The sequence below is a fragment of the Dipodomys spectabilis genome, unplaced genomic scaffold (genome assembly GCF_019054845.1).
Source record: "Dipodomys spectabilis isolate Male_0828 unplaced genomic scaffold, ASM1905484v1 ptg000157l, whole genome shotgun sequence".
Lineage (NCBI taxonomy): Eukaryota > Metazoa > Chordata > Mammalia > Rodentia > Heteromyidae > Dipodomys > Dipodomys spectabilis.
The window spans coordinates 17,236,261-17,258,799 of record NW_024870834.1 but is presented as its reverse complement, the minus strand read 5'-3'; the positions used below and the strand labels follow the sequence as shown (position 1 = coordinate 17,258,799).

Sequence of the window (22,539 nt, the reverse complement as noted above, 5' to 3'; positions counted from 1 at the left end):
AAGAGCCCAGGGACAGAGCCCAAGCCCAGAGTTCAAGCCCCACGACCAACCGAAAAAAAAAAAAAAAAAAAAAGAAAAAAGGCTTCACCAGGATTGGGGATGTAGCCCAGTGGAAGAGTGCTTGCCTAGCATGAACAAAGCCCTGGATCCAATCCCCAGGACTACAATAAAATAAAACTGCATAAGAAAAATGGCCTCAAAATATCTGACTAGGTTAAAAAAAAAAAAGATGCAGATGGTATACAACATGCTCCCATGAGAAGGAAGGAAAGAGAGGAGATATACAGGTAGGTCTGTCTGTCTGTCTGTCTATCTATGGCTGTATCTCTATCTATACCTATTTACTATAAAATAATCTTACAAAGATACTTCAAGTTATAATAGTTATCTGTTGGAAACTTTTTGTTGTTGTTAGGGCCTAGGCACTGTCCCTGAGCTCTTTTACTCAAGGCTAGCATTCTACCACTTTGAGCCAAGGCTCTACTTCCAGTTTTTTCTGTTGCTGTTGTTTTGTTTTTTCGAGGGGGGAAGATAAGAGTCTCACAAGCTTCAAATTGCAATCCTCAGTTCTCAGCCTCCTAAGTAGCTAGGACTACAAGCATGATCCCCCAGTGCCGGCTGTTTGAAACTTTTATTGCATATATAGCTTTTACTATGAAAAGATAATAGTTAAAAGTATATAAAGGCTAGGTGCGGTGGCTCACACCTGTAATGCTAGCTACTCAGGAGGCTAAGATCCTGAGAATCGTGGTTCAAAGCCAGCCCAGGCAGGAAAGTCTGTGAAACTCTTATCTCCAATTAGCCACCAGGAAACTGTAAGTGGCGCTGTGGCTCAAGTGAGAACACTCACCTTGAACTGAAGAGCAGAGGGACAGCGCCCAGGCCCAGAGTTCAAGCTCCAAGGACCAGAAAAAAAATATATATATATATAAAGAAGCTGAATGCTGGTGGCTCATGCCTGTAATCCTAGTTATTCAGGAGGTTAAAACCTGAGGACTATAGTTCGAACCCAGCCTGGGCAGGAAAGTCTGTAAGACTCTTATCTCCAAATAGCCATTAGAAAACTGGAAGTGGTGCTGGCACTGTGGCTCTAAGTGGTGAAGCACTAGTCTTGAGCAAAAAGAGCTCAGGAACAGCTGCAGGCCCTGACTTCAAACCCCACAACAAACAACAACTCAGCTTCACACTTGCTAGGCATGCTTCCACTTCAGCTACACTCCCAGACCTTTTTGCTTTTAGTTATTTTTCAGGTACAGCCTCACTTTTCTTACACAGACTAGCCTGGATTGTGATCCTCTCACATAGCCTACATAGCTATGGTGACAGATACTTATCAGCATGCTCAGCTTTTTTGCTGAGATGGGAGGGGGGGGTGTCTCATGAACTTTTCACATGGACTACATTCAACCACAATCCTCCTGACCTCTGCCTTCCAAGTAGTAATTACTGGTACAAGCCACCAGGCTCATATTCGACCATTTACTGTGTGTGTGTGTGTGTGTGTGTGTGTGTGTGTGTGTGTGTGTGTGTGTGTGTGTGTGTGTGTGTGTGTGTGTGTGTGTGTGTGTGTGTGTGTGTGTGTGTGTGTGATCATCAGAATGAATCTCTTTAAAATTATATATGAAATGAAGATGGCAAAGAAACATCTAAGGATGTAATTGTAACCCCTCTGTACAGTATGTTCACAAAAAAAAATTAAATTAAAAAAAAAAAAAAGAAACATCTAAGGGACTAGGTAATGGCCATGGTTCTACCAAGAAAGCTCCAACAGGTAGAAAGTACTTTGACCCAAAATCTGTGGTAGAAATATCTATGTAAATTATTGTTAGTCTAAAGTTAACAATAAAAAAAAAATTGCATGCATGAGGCCCTGGGTTCGATTCCTCAGCACCACATAAGCAGAAAAAGCTGGAAGTGGTGCTGTGTCTCAAGTGGTAGAGTGCTAGCCTTGAGCTGAAAAGCTCAGGGACAGCACCTAGGCCCTCAACCAAAAAAAAAAAAAAATAATAATAATAATAATAATGTAAAAAACAAAAAGTTAACAATAGCCCTTGACTGAGTCTGAATGCTTCTCAGAACAAAAGAAGATATGTATGAGGGAATCATAGTGACAATGTCTTACTTTGCCAACAAGAGCAGGAATGTTCATTGAATTTGTTGCAAATCCCATGCCATATGTCATAGCTGCTTCTACTCCCAAGAACGATGCTACAAGTTTCTCTAGTTCTTCATGTTTATCTAGGTTTCCTGTATAAAGAAGACAGTAACAAAGTCAACGTCACAAAATCCTGTAAGTAAGAATTACTCATTATAAGAAATTGGTCCATGTGTGGCCAACTTTTTCAATTATGTTGTATGAAAGGTTCAGTAGATAAAGAGTAGAAGCTTACAAAAAAACACAAAGGCTGAAGAATCCAGAATCAACACACCTGATGAAACATGGCTGCCTACTATTTCATATTTGTACATGCCAGTCCCAGCTCCAGGCCCTAAGAGGCTAGCAAAATAGCTTCTGTGCTTTCAGTCATCTATCATGTAAAACAATATAACTGGCCTAATATAGAGGTTCTGTGGAAAAAGATGGGCACTGAAGACAAAAAGATGGGAGAGGGGGAACCTTAACTAGCCCATACCTAACATACATCTATATCTTAGCTCAGGATCTAGAATGTTAGTTAAGCCATCTTGGACACTCTATCCTCAGTAATAATGGCCTACGTGAAAGCACACTCACCTGAGAATGCATCAAGCTCTCCACAAACTGCAGAATACCAAGTGAATATATTTTTATTGCTTTAAGCCACAAAGTTTTGGGATAGTTTGTTACACAGGAAAAGATAACTTAAAAAAAAAAGTACTTTCTCCTATTAAGAAGGGTAAAGAACCTCCCTGGAAGCTAAAATTGTGGAGAATTGTGATTTGACTCCAGCCCAGGCAGAAAAGTTTGTGACAGCCTTTCTCAAAAGAGAGCACATGCAAGTGGCACATGCCTGTTATCCTAGCTAGGATGAAGATCCTAATGTAGACTGCCAGGAATGTGCCCAGACAGAACATGGGGCAATCCCAAGAATAACCAACACAAGCTGCACGCGCACAAGTGGCTCTCACTTGTAATCCTAGCTACTCAGGAGAGGCTGAGATCTGAGGATTGAAGTTCTAAGCCAGCCCAGGCAGGAAAGTTTATGGGAATCTTATCTCCAATTAAGCATCAAAAATGTTCAAAGAAGAGCTGTGGCTCAAGTGGTAGAGCATCAGATTTGATGCTCTAAAAGGCTCAGTCTTTTAAAGGCTCTGAATTCAAGCCCTAGAACCAGAAAGTAAAAAAATTAAAAAAGGACAGAAACATGTCTCTATAGTAGAGTTACCAGTCTAGCAAGTATTGAGGACCAAAACTTGAACCTCAATACCATGAAAAAAAGTAAAGATACTGAGAAAAAAGATTGTTAAACTCCAGTGAGTGCTAATGGGCAAGAGGTTTTATCAGGGGAATGAAAATGTTATAAAACTAGGCTGTGGTGAATGTATTACAAGTGAAATATACATTTTAAATGGGCAAACTACATAGTGTATGAATATTAATAAAACTTTTAGAGAAGAAATAAAAATTAACACACAAAGAGCCATGTAATTTTGCATTCACCCACATCCTCCTCCCCAAGGAAAATACGTTATTCTGAAGTTAGGGATACCAAGTAGAAAAGCATGTACATGCAGTGCCAGACTGAAACTGGTGATTCCTAGGAACAAGTCTCACAGGAAGAAGACATATGCTAAATCTCTCAGAAAAAAAGAAGACAAAAGATAATCAGACAGGAATTATTATTTGTCTCAATTTATGAAAACAAGTTAATCCTTTTATTATGAAAGTGCTAATAAGTGGTACTCCTAATCAACATTTTTATTTACAAAAGCCAATAAAGGCAACACTGAAGTTATACATAAAACAAGCACAGAATTTTTCTAGGACATTATGTATGTGTAACACATCAGAAAACAACTCAAAATATGTTGCTGCAAACATTAAAGTCATCTACTACTTCAAAAAAGGAAGTCATTTTTACCTGATTCAAGGTAAATGCATGGTAAACAGTTTGGGTACTTAATACTCTAGTTCTGTGTTAGTATTAATCACTCCTGAGTTAAAAAGTCAAAGGTAAGGGCTAGGAATGTATTCTCAGTGGCTGAGCACTTGCCTAGCAGGTTCAAGACACTTGGTTTGATCTCCAGAATCTGGAATACACACATAGCAGCTGACTAAACACTTACCAATTTCCTGCCGAGTACTACACACTCCAGCCCCATACTCCTCCAAAACTTTGGCAGCTGCTTCTTGACATGATCCACTGTTCCGTGCAAATCCAAGATAGTTGTAGGAACCCATGTTTATAACATCTTTAATTATATTCCCGGTGTACCTGTGTTTCAACAGCAAAGCACTTAATGAAACTGGCAAGTAAATTTAACACATCTAATAATTAAGTGTAATATACACTGACAATACAAAAGTAAGTACCAAATACCTGAATGAAAAAAAGTCAACTTCTCTTACCGCTAACTAGAGAAGTGGATAGTAAAACAAAATACCAAATGTCTACTTATTAGCAGTGAAGAGTATTTAAACACTGATGATCTCAAGTGTTGATCTGGACAGTCTGCATAAACTACATAATATCAATCAATACAGAAAGCCCATCTTATTTGCAGTTTTAACAAAATTTTGACAAAGTTTGGTAAAATATATAAATTATTTTGCAGTTTGGTTTTTAAAATTGTTAGGACGTTGATACCATCCTTCTCATGTGTGCCACAGAAAATCTGTTATTTTGCGGTAGCTGCATAGTACTCTACAGTGTAGATGTGCTATCCTGAGTCATCTTGTGTTAATAAGCTCCAAGTTCCAGAGAATTAAAGCAACAGCAGTTTATTTCTTGTCCATACTTCTGTCTACCTTAGGTTGATGGGAAACCATCAGCTCTTTAAGCCGTAATGTCCTTACGAGTCAGGGACCCAGGCTGACTGAGCCATTCGGAATGCTACCAAGTCTGTGGGCCCACAATGTGCCATGGCTCTGTATATTCTTGTGGATATATGTTCATGTGTAGAAATTGCTGTGCCAGGACTGGGAAGGTGGCTCAGTGGTAGAGCGCTTGCTTGCATGCATGAGGCCCTGGGTTTGATTCCTCAGCATCACATAAGCAAAAAGAAAAAAGCCAGAAGTGGCGCTGTGGCTCAAGTGGTAAAGTGCTAACCTTGAGCTGAAGAGCTGAGGGACAGTGCCCAGGCCCAGAGTTAAGGCCCCACGACCGGACCCAAAAACAACAACAACAAAAAACCCAACAGGGGCTGGGAAGGTGGCTCAGTGGTAGAGTGTTTGCCTTGCATGCATGAGGCCCTGGGTTTGATTCCTCAGCACCACATAAGCAAAAAGAAAAAAGCCGGAAGTGGCGCTGTGGCTCAAGTGGTAGAGCGCTAGCTTTGAGCTGAAGAGCTGAGGGACAATGCCCAGGCCCAGAGTTCAGGCCCCATGACCGGAGCCCCCCTCAGAAAAAAAAAAAAAACAAACAAACAAACAAAAAAACCCCAACAAACCCATATATCACAAAAAATAAAAATAACAAAAGTTTGTAACAATGAACACTACGAAAGGAAAACAATCATATTGAATTATATCTTTAGCTGCTATTCCTGTTTCAAGAGAATATTCATTTGCATTAATTTCTCAAATGAACAAACTCTTTTTTGTTGTTGCCAGGAAATCATTTCCCAACTGTGACTCACTTGAAGGACCAATTGTAGTCATGAGACTGTCTCTCCATGATGTCCACCCTTGCTCCAGGTACACTACATATTGGTCGATTCCAGTTGTCTCTTATCCTCATGTAGAGGTTCCTTGTATAGAAGTTTTCGAAATCCTGATACAATGACACAAAGTCCTGCCAACAAATGATGAAATGCTATGAGTTTAACTGAATTACTTTTTTAAAAAAACACAAATTTTACAACTTCATTTTTTCATACTGCAAGAATATCTATGAATGACAGGTCAATTATGTTTAAATAACGGATACATTAGGATATCCATTTTGAGAGGCATCAATTCTCCCTCTTTGATGGTTGACCTATATTACACTGCTTCAAGTAACTGATTCCATGAATGTGAAAGCAACTTAATAAAGTTGGCCTCAAAAAAATAAAATTAAGTTGCACAACATTCTCATTGAATAATCTCAAAAAGACTTTCTGTCCCCCCATAAGGATAAATGCCATAAAAACTATTTTAACTCTAGTTTCAAACAAGAAATATACCTCCAAAGTTAAGATTCTACTAGATGCGTTTTTTTTGAAGTACTTAAATGAAAGAAATCCAAAGCAAAATGAAAAGAGGTAGATTATAGGAAGCCATACACCTTGGGTTTTTTCCTCTTGGATAGGAGTTAAGAAAACATAGTACATTCTGATATTGAATCCATATTTAAAATTTTCTTTCTTCCCTGAACTTAAACTAAAACTTCATTCTGTAAAAAAATCAAAGTGCAGTAGAACCAAAGTGAATCATAATGCTACGCCCAGTGTCCTATGACCCTCTGCTCAGAACACATGTGACCAGACTACAGAAGTCTACTTCAAGGTCCAACTCTCCAAGTCAAAGGGTAAACCAACAAAAAGAAAATGAAACTAGTTTATTACAGTCAACACACCTCTGAGTTCTCAAATCTGGTCTAAACTAATCAAAAAACACTTAAAAGTTTAGGGAGGCCTCATTCTATAAGACTTTTTGATACTAAAAAAACAAAACCCACAATATACATTTCTTCTATGGACACTCTGAAGTGCTTACTAAATAAGCCTCAGAATAGATACAATCTTCTTAAATATGAACTGAGCAGAGTCACAAAGTATTCTGAGAATTTGTACAATCTCTCCATAATTAGTTTTAACATTTGCCTTCCCTGAGAGTAGAAAATATCCAAAATAATATACCTACCATAAGTGGAATTTTATTGTTTAAATCATTTGTTCCTTTTGACAGAATTAGATGAGTACAAGTAGAGACATTCTTTGGCCACTATTCACTATTCATTATTTCTCAAAGGAAAAAAAAAAAACAAGTAGGTCCCAACCCATTTTAACTCATATCAAATAGAGTAATAGTACTATTCTGCTAATAAAACCACAATATTGAAGAACTCATTTCTTTATAATAAAAGGACAGGTTCACTCCATCACTTTCTAAATACTAATGTTCAAGAAAAAAACTAGAGTGCTTGCCTTGCATGCATGAGGCCCTGGGTTCGATTCCTTAGCACCACATGGGCAGAAAAGGCCAGAAGTGGTGCTGAGGCTCAAGTGGTAGAGCACTAGCCTTGAGCTGAAGAGCTGAGGGACAGCGCCCAGGCCCAGAGTTCAGGCCCCATGACTGACCAAAAAAAGGAGAGTAAGCTGTTACAGTGAGGGAGGTTAGAGACCAAGAACAGGTGGAACAGAAGAGGGACTACAGCCAAAGCGTCAGCTTCCCTTTATTCCCTAGCTAAATATTAGGGTAGCAGCTCTGGCTGCACTTAGGGTTAGTAGAGAGGTCTGAAGGGCAGCAAACCAAACTCCCTGACGGTTAGCAGTGAAGAAAAGGAACAGGAAAGGAATCACTTATTGAGGATTTCACTTTAGACAACAGGACTATCTGCATGTGAAAACATCATGTACACTTAAACAGCCTAGGACTACAGTTAAAAAAGGAGACATACCTTTTCATTCATTCAAATAGCCTGTAGTGAATATTTGATTTATTTTTTTTGTTTGTTTTTTTGGGTCCGGTCATGGGGCCTGAACTCTGGGCCTGGGCGCTGTCCCTCAGCTCTTCAGCTCAAGGCTAGTGCTCTACCACTTGAGCCACAGCGCCACTTCCGGCTTTTTTCTTTTTGCTTATGTGGTGCTGAGGAATCGAACCCAGGGCCTCAGGCATGCAAGGCAAGCACTCTACCACTGAGCCACCTTCCCAGCCCCTGAATATTTGATTTATATTGAATTCGTTGTCAGACTCTCAGAATATGTTGAAGACCAAGATCATACTCTCCACAAACAATACAATGATCTCTTTATTTCTAACCCTGTACTCCCATAAACTCCACAACCTTTTTCCTCCTCCTAGCTGAGTCACTGTGAAGTGACCTTAGAGGGAGCTGATAACATTCAGTCACGATGCTCAGTCACTGGACAAACATTTACAGAGCAGTTCCTTCCAGGCATGAAGCTGGGCATGTGGATGTAATTAGTTTAGAACAACTTCAACATTCATTAGAATCTCTTAGTGAAGAGGCATACAAATACATGTGAGGTTATAGATCTTATAAGGGATGCTGACTCAGGGCCCAGGAGGCTACATAACTGGTAGTGAATGACAATGATCCAGTCAAGTTCAAGCAGTCTTAAGAATACATTCTTGGGCTGGGAAGGTGGCTCAGTGGTAGAACACTTGCCTTGCATGCTTGAGGCCCTGGGTTCGATTCCTCAGCACCACATAAGCAAAAAGAAAAAAGCTGGAAGTGGCACTGTGGCTCAAGTGGTAGAGTGCTAGCCTTGAGCTGAAGAGCTGAGGGACAGCGCCCAGGTCCAGAGTTCAGGCCCCACAACCGGACCCCCCCACCCAAAAAAAAAAGAATACATTCTTCAGGAACATTCTTCCTGAAGCCATTCACAAAGCACAATCTCCTTTCTTGAGATGACATCTTAGATTGCTGAGCTTGAAATACTGATCATGTGAACAATTTCTCTACCTGAGAGAAAAATTCAAATTTGTGGGTTTGCTAACTAGAAATTATTGAAGACATTACGAAAAGTAATCTGGGATCATCTCAACAATTAACTAATAAATGTCCTTTATTAAACCTATTTTTGGTGGTCCTTCTAGAAAATTCTCACATTGTTTACAAACTCGGGGCTTCATACTTGCTAGGCAGGCACTCTACCAACTTGAGCCATCCCTCAGACCCAGAAGTTGACTTTCCATCAATTGTTTGTCTGTTGAGTGTAATTCTGTCACAATATAGATGCCCACATACTCTCACAGGATGATGATAAAGAGGATGAATAATCACAATAGTAACAAGTTCCCATCTGTTATTTTTGATAAAAAGGCATTTGCCAAGTGGTTCATGTGTAAATATAAATTTGCACGTATGACTACTGCTACATCTTCTTACATAAGGTATCATTGCTCCCATTTTCAGAGGCTAACTGCTTTTTCCAATTAGGCCATTAGCCAAAGACATAGCTGGGATCTGAACTGAGTCAGATTCTGCTCCAAAGCCCAATGCTGCGATGCCTTTTATTCCTGAGGCCATATGTGTATGGACAGACAGACAGGATGTAGAAGGTGAAAACCTGTATTTCCCAGACACCCTTGTGAGCCAGCTGTAGATGTGACACGGATTCTACCCAGCAGGAGTACACATAAAGTTTGGAGACAGGCACTTGTTTTGTACCTGCACAGGAAGCATGCTCTAGTATACTTCATGCTGGCAAGTACCTGCTAAATTCCATGGTGCAACACCAATGAATTCCATAGTCAGTAACCATGAAGGCATCATTTCGATACTTGTAGGAGCAGGTTCCTTATTTGAAGTGGCTACTTAGTTGTAAGAGGGAAGCTCTGGGGACTGGGAAGGTGGCTCAGTGGTAGAGTACTTGCCCTACAGGCATGAGGCCCAGGGTTCAATTCCTCAGGATCACAAAAGCAGAAAAAGCCAGAAGTGGCGCTGTGGTTCAAGTGGCAGAGTGCTACCCTTGAGCTGAAGAGCTGAGGGATAGCACCCAGGCCCAGAGTTCAGGCCCTACAACCAACTCCCCCCACCCCCCAAAAAAGAGGGAGTCTCTGACCTCACTATGCCAGTTCTCCATTCTGTGGATGCCTAATTCCTTGAAATGCCTGGTTCCTTGTTTACTTAAATGAGCTATAATGATTTTGCTAACTCTGTTAAAATGTGAATATTTCAGCAATATGTTTGTAATAAGTGTTAAGAAGCAATAAATTAGCAGTATTTATAAATTAAGGGAATAAAATGCATTCGTTGGGGCTGGGAAGGTGGCTCAGAGGTAGAGCGCTTGCCTTGCATGCATGAGGCCCTGGGTTCGATTCCTCAGCACCACATAAGCAGAAATAAGCTGGAAGTGGGGCTGACACTCAAGTGGTAGAGTGCTAGCCTTCAGCTGAAGAGCTGAGGGACAGCGCCCAGGCCCAGAGTTCAGGCCCCACGACCGACCAAAAAGTAAAATAAAATAAAATGCATTCGTCTAAGCCACACATTGATTAAGTGATATAGCGAAAACTAAAACTCTGGAAGTATGAGAAACTAGCTCTACTAGTGGGAGTGCTACCACTGACTTCTAAAAAGCATTTTCAACGTCAGGTACAATTTAATTATTTTTATTCCTTTTAGAGTGTAAAATAGGTTAGTTATTGTGATTAGGATCTTAAATACTTTCCAAAGACCCACGTGCTAAAGCTTGATGGCCAGTCTGAGGCCCTCCTGGAAAGTGGCAGAACTCTTAGGAGGAGGGCCTAGCTGAAAGAAGTGAGGTCAGTCACTCCGACCTTGCCCTCTGCTTTGTGGCTGCCATGAGGTGAACAGCTCTGTTCCACCACTTCTCTCCTTTGCCTTGTCATAGGCTCGAAACAAATGGAGTTAACAGAGTACAGACTGAGCTTAATCATGAGCCAAAATAAACAGTACCTCCTTTTAAGTTGTTTATCATGGTGTTTTGTCATAGCAAAAAAAAAAAAAAGGTGACTAACACACTAAGGCACAAAAATCTCAACATATCTAAAGACAAAGTTTCTGTCATATCTGAGTGTTTGAAGCAAACAGCAGTGCTTTGATGTTGGGACAAAAAGCTTGCAAAACATACTCAGAAATGTTTCCATGCCTTCTCAATAGCAAGATCCTATCTGAAGATATAAAGATATAACCAGCACTCAATATATGGATCTTAGAGAACAAATTTACATCAGAATCAAACAGCTTTAAAACTGTTCAAAATTGGCTAACTAAAGAAAAACAGGATGGAACAAATAAAACCTATGAAGTCATAGTGCAATGTATTCTGATCTCTGCTGACTGCTTTTAATGGTATTATTTAAAAAAAACAACATTCTCTCTGTGTGCATATAGGCAATTAAAAGATGACCCTTGAACAAAACTTCACATTTTATTTAACAATTAACTCAAAGGGCTCAATGTTAAATGCAAAATATAAAATTATTTTTCTCAGGAAAAAACAAAAAACAAAGCCAGGTGCTAGTGTATCACATCTGTACTCAGGAGGCTGAGATCTGAAGATTGCAGTTTAAAGCCAGCCCGAGCAGGAAAGTACATGAGACTCTCATCTCCAATTAACCACCAGAAAACTGGAAGTGGCTCTGTGGTCGTAGAGCGCTAGCCTTGAGCTGAAGAACATAGGGACAGTGCCCAAGCCCAGAATTCAAGCCCCACAACTGACCAAAAGAAGAAAAAAAAAATCAAGCAATAAATAAATAAACCCACTACATCATTGGCAGAAATGTATAATGTGGCACAGTCAAAGGGAAAGCAGTATGTGATATCTCAAAAAGGTGAATAGAGGCTATCCACATGACCCAGCAACCCATTCCTAGTTTTACACCCGGAACAACTGAAAACATATTCAAACTAGTCCATGCACACAAAAGTTCACTGCAACACTATTTTCCATAGCCAATGGTATAGCGCTAATTGTTAAAAATGAAGTACAGGTTGTGGAATTTGTACAGATTTTGGAGAGTTTTGGATTTTGAAATATTTCCATGGACTTTACTAGTTGAGCATTCTGAATCCAATATACTCCAGCAATTTAGATCCAGATTTTACATCCCAATTTTCTGATCAGAGATGTTCTGATCAGAACAGGTTAATAGCTAGTGCTGTTAACCTCAAAAACATGCTAAAAACATGCTAAGACGTCAGACACAGAAGGCCACATACTGCATGATTTCACTTCTATGAAATATCAAGAATACATAAAAATAAAGAAACAGAAAACAAATTAGTGCCCACACCAAATGTGGCCCACTAGCAAAGATCAAGTGAAATTAAAGACATACAAAGGGAAACTAAAGATAGTTTAGTAGGTATAAGATTGGAGAGGTCCATAAATACATGTCTAGGAATTAGAGCTATCTAAATATTTACAGTAACTTAATGAGTCGCTGACCATAAAAGGAGAAAAGCCTCATTTTCATCAGCATTAGAATAAACAAACTGTGGTATAGTCATACACAGCAATAACAAAGAAGAGATCCCCAACAAATGGTTGAAACTTATGTTAAATAACTGAAGTCCAAAACGTATTACACAGTATATTTATAGAAAAATTAACTTAGGTTTAGCAAACGTGTTTACTAATGCACACAGAGCTGACAACGACCAGAGGTCAGTCAGGAGAATGGTTACCCCGAGGCAGAGCGCTGGCTTGGGAGGTGGTGGTTTTGTGGCTACTCATTTATTCACTCCACTCCACTCCACATTTACCATCTACTGACATTTCCTGGATGAATGTTCTGTTTTCATTGATTACATAAAACCAGAAAATAATGGCTAGAATAACAGAAACAATGTTCTAACTGAACAATTCTAAACTTTTTACAGAAAACATTTTCTATGACATATATTTACTCTGCAAGTTTGATGTGACAGATTTTGTTGGGTTGCTTGATGCTAAGAAAATGTGCACCTAGCCGGGCGCTGGTGGCTCACGCCTGTAATCCTAGCTACTCAGGAGGCTGAGATCTGAGGATCGTGGTTCAAAGCCAGCCTGGGCAGGAAAGACCGTGAGACTCCTATCTCCAATAAACCACCAGAAAACCGGAAGTGGCGCTGTAGCTCAAATGGTAGAGCGCTCACCTTGAGCTGAAGAGCTGAGGGACAGCGCCCAGGCCCGGAGTTCAAGCCCCACGACCGACAAAAAAAAAAAAGAAAATGTGCACCTACATTTACTGAGTCTCACATCTTATGACAAGAAAAGCTTCTTTTTCACGGTGTTAAAACACAAATCTGGAAAAGACCAAGATGCCTAAACTTTCAGCTATAAAACTGAAGGCCATACAATCTGAAAATCTCTTTTCCAAATATGGGAGCCAGAAGTAGTACCCCTATAATCTAACCTACTTGGGAAGTAGAGATCAGGAGGATTGTGGTTTAAGCTGAGATGAAACATTAGCAAGATCTTTCAACAAATAAGCTGGAAATCGTTGTACATGCCTATAATTCCATTTGCATGAGAGTCTAAGATAGGAGAATTTCCATCCAAGGCTGGCCTGGACCAAAAATGCAAACTGCTACCTGAAAAATAAGGAGGGAGGGCTCATGGAGTGACAGAGTACTTGTCTAACAAGCGAAAAGCCCAGAGTTTGAACCCCAGTGCCACCAAAATAAGTAAATGAATTTTTTAAAAAAATCTACAAATGTTGTCTATAGATACTATAATCTTGCTGAAAGATTTTAAGACACTTGGCAGAACTAAGTATAACACTATATATCAAATGCAACCTAGTGAAAAAATTTCACAGTTGTAAGTTTTTATTTGGGTAATATAATCAACAAAATGCTATAAGATAGATTTATAAATAGCAGAAACATGACAAAACTGTTTCAAAACTTAAATCCAGAATATAAAAACCACGCATGATAATATACACAGGGCTAAATGCATTTACACACAAACAAACACTAAAGGAGGGTATACTTAGGGGAGGATTCTGAAGGTGTAACTCCTCTGAAAAACTAATGTACTGCTTATAAAAACAAACACCAGGAAGTGGAAATAAGTTCTGGGGGCTCGGCAAAGGAGGAGGCACAGGAATAAAAGGAGGAAGGGTGAGCAAATGTCATTATCGTCAATCTACATTATCTGAAAATGAACTATTTATCTTGAGGGTAGGGACAGAAGGAGAAAAATGGGGGAGGAGGAAGGAAGGCGTGACAATGGTCAAGAAGCATTGTACTCATATCTGACTTGTGGAATTGTAACCCCTTTGCACAACGACTTAGAAAAACAACAATAATAAAAATAGATAAATAAAAGTCCCAAATGTTGGAAATGGAAACATCCTATGATTAAAAAGTTTTATATGGCAGAAGGATTTATTTTACAAACCAATAATTCTGTCTTTGCCTCTCATTAATTTTTTAAAAGTAAAACACATAAAAGGTTACCTATTGACTGTCAAATCTGTGAACCAAAGTCATGAACTTTCCCTCGGGTTGTCACGTAAGTCATCCTACTGTTTGTTCTTTCCTGTTTTTAATGGAAGAGACAGGAAGCTGTCATGCTGTTCCCATGCTGCCCATAAAGGCACAAAATGTGACTCTGAGGTTAAAGTTACCAGTTCAAACTGAGTCATCTGAGTATTATGTGCATGTGAGTACAGACACCTACACCTACGCCTCACACATACACCTACAACTGACCATGAAAACTTCAAGATCTCAAAGTTTTCATTGTTACTATTTACCACCAGTCACAATACCATTAATATCTTAGTTACTGAATGTCTAGTAATGCCACCCACCTTCTAGACACTAGGTACAGAGCAGTAAACAAAGACAACAATAGTCCTTGTGCTCATGAAATTTTTGATAGGAGAGATACTAAATAAGGTATAGCAAACAGAAACTATGTCTGGGGCTGGGAAGGTGGCTCAGTGGTAGAGCACTTGCCTTGCATGCATGAGGCCCTGGGTTCGATTCCTCAGCACCACATAAGCAAAAGGAAAAAAGCCAGAAGTGGTGCTGTGGCTCAAGTGGTAGAACACTAGCCTTGAGCTGAAGAGCTGAAGGACAGCGCCCAGGCCCAGAGTTCAGGCCCCATGACTGGACACCCCCCCCCCCCCCAAAAAAGAAACTATGTCTGACAGTGAAAAATAGGAATGGAAGAAAAACAAGCAGAGAGGGACAGATGATGCTGAGCCATAAGAAAGTTACTGGAGCACCCTTGGTAGAAGACAGGACAAAAAGGAGTGGGGGGACTGTGTGGAGGAAAAGTTTCCACCTGGGTGGACAGCAAGAACGTGGCAGTGAGGCAAGAGAGTGCTTCAAGTGTGCATGGACTCCACAGAGGTCAACAGTAGGTAAGGAAGTAGCATCTGGGTGAAAATGCAGATTGGTAAGAAGTCATTAACTCTTTACTGGACTTTACTGGAGGCGTGGGTTAAGTGGTAGAGGACCAGCCGAGCAAGCAAGTAGAGCCAGTGCAAGGACTTCCCTGAATTCAAATCCTATCACTGCAAAAAAAAAAAAAAAAAAGGTGGCAGACTGTAGCTAAAGGGGCACATAGAGGTATGTGGCAGAAAGAAGAATCACGGGCAACTCCAAGCTTTTCAGTCTAACTGGTAGAAGAGAGCTGTCACTGGAGCTAGGGAAGACAGCTAGCTGGTTACATGGCATATAGCTAGGTTTCAAATATGTAAAAAGCTGTGGAGATGATCACAGTGCCACTTCTGGCTTTTTCTGAGTAGTTTGTTGGAGATAAGAGTCTCACAACCTCTCCTGCTTAGGTTGGCTTAGAGCTGCAATCCTCAGATCTTAGCCTCCTGAGTAGCTAGGATTATAGGCATGAGCCCTTGGTGCCCACTCAGCCTCTTGTTTTGTTAGCTGTTTTTAACACAGGGTTTTGCTTCATGCCTAGGCTAGCTTGTACTTCTCTGTATTATTGAGGATGACAGGCACAAACTACTGCATCCAGCCCAGGTATTTCCCCCATAGCTGGGATAACAGGTATGTACAACCACAGCCAGCCATTGGTTGAGATGGAGTCTTGTTCATTTTACGCACAGTTGACCTCTAACCTCAATCCTGTGATCTGCACCTCCCAAGTAGCTGGGATTACAGATCTGAGTCACTGTACCTGGATGCTTTATTATTTTCCAGGCAGGATCTTGTGGTTCTGCCCAGGGCCAGTCTTAGGTCATGTTCCTCCTACTTAAGTCCTCCTTTATAGGAGGGATCATAGACGTGAACCCCCAAGTAGGCTTTTGATTAAGACAGAGTCTTGCTAACTTAAACCTGAGATGGCCTCAAACCATGATCTTGATTTCTGCCTCCTGAGTAGCTGGAAAATAAGCATGAGCCACCATACCAGTTTTGTCCTTGATAAGTATTTTTAAATCACTTGGCCAAATTAACATTCCAATGTCACTCAATTTTAAATTTGGAACAGCTCAGAATAACATACAGAAAATAGTTATTTAAACTTCTACATTCACAGTTAATAGAAAGACACAATTCCAAATTGTTATATGCAATATATGTAAAGAAAATCCAAACTAAAAGACTAAGGTTACTGAATTACAAGTTTTTAATTCAGTAATCAGGGTAGCCATGGTAATTACATCATACTTTACTCCTGAAATTTCTGGGTGTCTCCTATCAATATAGTATAAAATTTTTCTTTTGTTTGTTTTTGGGTCGGGTCATGGGCCTGAACTCTGGGCATGGGTGCGGTCCCTCAGCTCTTCAGCTCAAGGCTAGCACTCTACCACTTGAGCCACAGCACCACTTCTGGCTTTTTTCCCTTTTTGTTTATGTGGTGCTGGGGAATCGAACCCAGGGCCTCATACATGCAAGGCAAGCGCTCTACCACTGAGCCACCTTCCCAGCCCTAAAATTTTTCTTGATTTAAGCTTTTGTTATGTTTATCACATACATGTTTTGTTTGGGGGGGATTTTTTTTTTGTCCATCATGGGGCTTGAACCCTGGGCCTGGGCACTGTCCCTCAGCTCTTCAGCTCAAAGCTAGCACTCTACCACTTGAGCCACGGTGCCACATCCAGCCTTTTCTGCTTATGTGGTGCTGAGGAAGTGAACCCAGGGCCTCATGCATGTGAGGCAAGCACTCTACCACTGAGCCACCTTCCCAGCCCTGTTTATCAAATACATGTTGCTGGACTACTTGCTTTACTCACATAAAAAATAAAATGGTAAGCCAGGCGTCAGTGGCTCATGCCTGTAATCCTAGCTACTCAGGAGGCTGAGATCTGAGAATCGCGGTTCAAAGCCAGCCTGAGCAGGAAGGTCTGTGAGACTCTTATCTCCAATTAACTACCAAAAACCAGAAGTGGCACTGTAGCTCAAGTGGTAGAGCACTTGCCTGGGACAGTGCCCAGGTCCAGAGTTCAAGCCCCACGACTGACAAATAAATAAATAAAATGGTAAAGTGAAAAAAGTAATATTTGTGTCCAAGATACCACTAGTAACAAAAGACCAAGCAATAAAATTATAAGTATTTTTGTAAATTATTCAAAACAAACTCAAAGTCATTCATCTTTATTAATGTGACTGTGGAACGCAGTTGTATCCAAACAATATTGTAAATTTCCCTATAAACAACTAAAATCAATAGTTAAATGATCTCCTTTTTAAAAATGGAATGAGGAAGAAATCAGGAGTGGCTATGGAAACCATTCAATGCAATGAAGAAGTGTCTATATTATATTTGCATTTTATGATAATAAACTTTCCCTTACCTCCCTCCAGTTTAATACTTAAAATCTGCCTTTGTCTTTTACTGCATCTCTCCAGCATGAGAAAACAAACATGATCTCTCACAAGACTAAATGACCTTTCTTCCTTCTAAAACCTGACTTTTTATAAGAAAATGGCAGAATATAATGTTTAAACTGATAATGTTATCTACTGAGAAAATCCCATTGAAAATAAATTGCGTAAGTTAGTATAATCCTCTCAACAAACTATAGATGTAAATGTCCATCTCCCACTCACCCCTACATATTTCCTCATTACTTTCTCCAAGGATTATTTCTGTTTTTCTTTTTTCTTTTTTGGGTCAGATGTGGGGCCTGAACTCTGGGTCTGAGTGCTGTCCCTGTGCTCTTCAGCTCAAGGCTAGTACTATACCATTTTGGAGCCACAGTACAACTTCTGGTTTTCTGGTGGTTAACTGGAGATAAAAGTGTCATGGGCAGGGCACTGGTGGCTCACGCCTGCAATTCTACCTACTCAGGAGACTGAGATCTGAGGATAGCAGTTTAAAGCCAGCCTGGGCAGGAAAGTCCATGAGACTCTTATTTCCAATTAACCACCAGAAAACCGGCATTGTAGCTCAAGTGGTAGAGCACTTGCCTTGAGCTGAAGAGCCCAGGGATAGCACCCAGGCCGAGTTCAAGCTCACAACCAACTTAAAAAAAAAAAAAAGCAAGTCTCACAGACTTTCCTGCCCAGGCTGGCTTTGAACCACAATCCTCAGATCTCAGCCTCTTGAGTAGCTAGGATTATAGGTATAAGCCACTAGCAATGGCTTCTAAGGATTATTTCTTGACCAATCCTGTGATACTCAGATTGCTTTTCTATATTTTTGTCTTTTTGTGAAAATACTGTGCAGATGCTTTTCTGTTTTATATTTCCACAAAATGCAAGTACTATTTACTTGTATAATGGTTTTACAATGATGAGTGTTCATTTCCCAAGAAAAGAGAAATTGCTTAAAAATAAGATCTATATGTTCTAATTTTCTCACATAAAATTAAGTACAGAGAAGTAGTCCCAAATATTTAAACTTAACCTCTGGAATCATGAAATAAGTTCAAAAGATAATTAATTACTCATTCACAAATTAACTCAAATACACCTTCATCATTTCATTCATTCATCCACTCATGACATTCTTTTTTTTTTTTTGGGTCCAGTCATGGGCCTGAACTCTGGGCTTGGGTGCTGTCTCTCAGCTCTTCAGCTCAAGGCTAGCACTCTACCACTTGAGCCACAGCGCCACCTCCTCCGGCTTTTTTCTTTTTGCTTATGTGATGCTGAGGAATCAAACCCAGGGCCTCATGCATGCAAGGCAAGCGCTCTACCACTGAGCCACCTTCCCAGCCCACTCATGACATTCTGAGTTCTAGTTGTGCAAGCTATAGTCAATCTCTTGCTCAAAAACTCTGCAAGCCAAGTGTTGGTGGTTCATGCCTATAATCATAGCTAGTTGGGAGACTGAAATCTCAGTTCAAAGCCAGCCCAGGAAGAAAAGTCCATGAGACTCTTATCTCCAACCAGCAAAAGAGCTGGACAGATGTGTGGTTCAAGTGGTAGAGCACCAGATGTGAGCAAAAATGCTTCACTAGAGAGCAAGACCCTAGTTAGTTCAGGGACTCTTCATTGCTTGCCAAATTTCTTCATTTGATATTTAACCCACAATTCCTTATATATACACATTTCAGGTTCTCGCAGACATTCCTCATGACTTTGCCTACACATGGGATCCTATCAGTCACAACTGCTGTCAACTAAATCTAGCAAGAGTTGACATGGGCCTGTGAACAAGTAAATTAAAAACTGTACAACAAATGAAGAACACAGAAAACTAAAACAGAAGGGAATGAAAATGGGAGAGTAGAGGAGAATCAAAAAACTTTAAGAATATGTTCAAGTTTTCAATAGTAATAATTGGTTTTGCTTACTAGACAAAATTCTGAATACAGCCAGAGGCTGGTGGCTCACATCTGTAATCCTAGTTACTCAGGAGGCTGAGTTCTGAGGATCGCAGTTCAAAGCCAGCCCAGGCAGGAAAGCCCAATTAACCACCAATTAACCACCAGAAAACCAGAAGTGGCACTGTGGTTCAAGTGGTAGAGTGCTCACCCTGAGCTGAAGAACTCAGGGACAGTGCCCAGGCCCAAAGTTCAAGCCCCATAACCCACAAAATAAAATAAACACACACACACACACACACACACACACACACACACACACACACACACACACACACACACACACACACACATCTGAATACAGAACTTTGATTGCAATAGATACTGGGTTTTCTTTTTGTTTCTATTTTTGGTTGGTCATGGGGCCTGAACTCTGGGCCTGGGTGCTGTCCCTCAGCTCTTCAGCTCAAGGCTAGCACTCTACCACTGGAGCCACAGCACCACTTCCAGCTTTTTCTGCTTAGATGGTGCTGAGGAATCAAACCCAGGGCCTCATGCATGCAAGGCAAGCACTCTACCACCTTCCCAGCCCTAGATATTGTTTTTAAAAAACATTCTGATAATAAAATTAACTTGTAGTCATTTCAGTGCAATGAACAGGATAGTCAACATGTGTTGTTAGGACTAGCAAGGAGATGCAAAATGGTTCAGATGAGAGAAAAGAATGTCTGATCCTAAGAGGTTTTCTAGGTGTCAGAATTCTTAACTCATACCTATATTGACTGGTTTTATCTTGACAAGGCTACCACAAGGACCATGTTGCCCCAGCTGACCTGGAACTCTTAGGTTTAACTGGTCCTTCTACCTCAGCATCGCCAGTAGCTGAGACTATAGGCAACCCTTCCCATAGTCTCCTAATGCATTCTTTCCTTCCTCCATTGGCTCTTCTCTCAGTAATGACTTTGGCACTCATACACTGCCTCTATCCTCTAACTCCACAAGAGTGAGAGCTATGATGGGTAATAAATAAAGCTCATATATTAAGCCCTTTTCTAACCTAGTACATTCCTAGTATATCTAATCTAGTACAATCCCTAGATTGCTAGAGGGCAATCTCTCCATATTTCATATGCCAAAGGCAAACAGGTTTGTTTTATTTAGACTCTGTGTGTGTGTGTGAGAGAGAGAGAGAAATGGAGACAGAGACAGACACAGGGAGAGGGACAGAGAGAAAGAGAGACTGGTACTCAAACTCAGAATCTAGTGCTTCCTTTCCCTCCTTGGCTGGCACTCTATGACCTAAGCCACACCTCCAGGCCTCCTTTGTTTTATCTTTAGTAAAAGCAGACCTTTTTTTTTTTTTTGGTCATGGGGCTTGAACTCTGGGCCTGGGCGCTGTCCCTTAGCTCTTCAGCTCAAGGAGAGCGCTCTACTACTTGAGCCACAGTGCCACTTCTGGTTTCCTGACTGGTTTATTGGAGATAAGAGTTTTGTGGACTTTCCTGCCCGGGCTGGCTTTGAACTGAGATCCTCAGCTCAGTCTCCTGAGTAGCTAGGATTACAGGCATGAGCCACCAGCGCCTGGCTAGACATTTTTTGCCCCCACACATTTTCCTCTGATTCTGTGCCCTCTTCCTAGCTTCCCTCTGATGTGTACATGTATATACTATATATGAGGTCAAGAACATAAAGCCATCTAAAAATGATTCAACAAATTAAGAAGAGGTCTTTTGTTTCTTGATCCTATTTACTTTGTCATATGTCATATCTCGTTGTGTTTTGATTTTAATGTCCGCATATCAAGGAGACCATGTGCTGTTTGTCTCTCTGATCTTGGTTTATTTTACTCAACATGATTTGTTCTAGTCTTATCCATTTCCCTGCCATTATTGTGTCCTTTCTAATGGCTTAAAAGCAAACATTTTAAACCCTGACTTTAATTTTTTATTGGGGAGAGGTAATACATGTGTACTGCATAAAACTTGAAAGCCATAAAAGCATATACCAAGGAAAGTAAAAGAGGTTCTCCTCCTCAAAGAGAGCCACTATTATCTCTGTTTACGAGTATTATAAGAAGATAATTTGCTACTGTAAACAGACTTGCTCAGCCACATTCAACATTAGAGATTGTTTATTTGGAAAGAGGTACTAATCAGTGAAACAGACAGTTGTGTACAGTATGTCCAGAAGAAAACACCTCATAAAACCTCATCTTTGCCATGCACCAGTGGCTCAGAAGGCTGATATCTGAGGATTATGGATTGAAAACAACCTGGACAGGAAAGTCCATGAGTCTCTTATCTCCAATAAACCACAAAAACACTGAAAGTTGAGGTATGCCTTAAGTGGTAGAGTGCCAGCTTTGAGCGAAAAAAGCTAAGGAACAGAGTCCACGTCCTGAGTTCAAGTCCTAGTATCGCTCCCCCCAAAAACAAACAAACAAAAACTTCATCTTTGCAGATTACTGTAAATACAACATGGGATTAGAAGAAGCGTGGCTTTGACAACTCCCGTTCCTGTGGACACAGCAGCTATGATGCTGGGTGTCCTCTAACACATTGCTTAGCCTGTAAATGCTCGCTTTCTAACCCATGAAATAGGAAGAGTTATCTAGTTTATTTAGTTTCTAAGGTAATTAGGTTAAAACTATGTGAAGGGTTTGATTTCTTTATGCCTTTTACCTTGCTTTCAGCTTTCTTTGTGGAATGTTTTCATAAAGCTTAACCCAATATGGAGTTATTTATTTTAACATGTACCATATTTCTAAGGAAAAACTCCAGTGCAAACACTAAGGTTTCTATGGACCGAGTCTATTTACAGAATCAAAAGACTCTAACAACCACCTTTTGTTCTTCTCGTTCTGTTGCATGGTGACACTTCTCAATTCTCCAATGCCTCAAGAAATCTCGAAGATATCCAAAGAGGGTGAGGACCCCGTACCCCACATATGTGAGCACAGCAACCAACATGGGTGTTTCTTCAAAAGCCTCATTAAATGGTCTTTTATACAGGCCTCCATTTTCTGTAACATGATGGATCTGAAAGAGAAGTGATAATGTTTATTTGATCACAGCAAGAAAAAGATTTCTACT

At 40.4% G+C, this 22,539-nt stretch overlaps 1 protein-coding gene across 1 annotated transcript in view; it reads right to left on the bottom strand.

Annotated features, from left to right (window-relative positions):
- Window positions 1-22,539, bottom strand: part of Sptlc2 (serine palmitoyltransferase long chain base subunit 2) — a 102,127-nt gene that overhangs the window by 50,488 nt on the left and 29,100 nt on the right. Inside the window, exons 2-5 of the mRNA XM_042692556.1 lie at window positions 22,291-22,485; window positions 5,779-5,933; window positions 4,267-4,415; window positions 2,123-2,247 (exon numbers count right to left, since the gene is read on the bottom strand). Coding sequence (XP_042548490.1) covers window positions 2,123-2,247; window positions 4,267-4,415; window positions 5,779-5,933; window positions 22,291-22,485 — 624 coding nt within the window. The remainder of the gene's footprint in view (window positions 1-2,122; window positions 2,248-4,266; window positions 4,416-5,778; window positions 5,934-22,290; window positions 22,486-22,539) is intronic.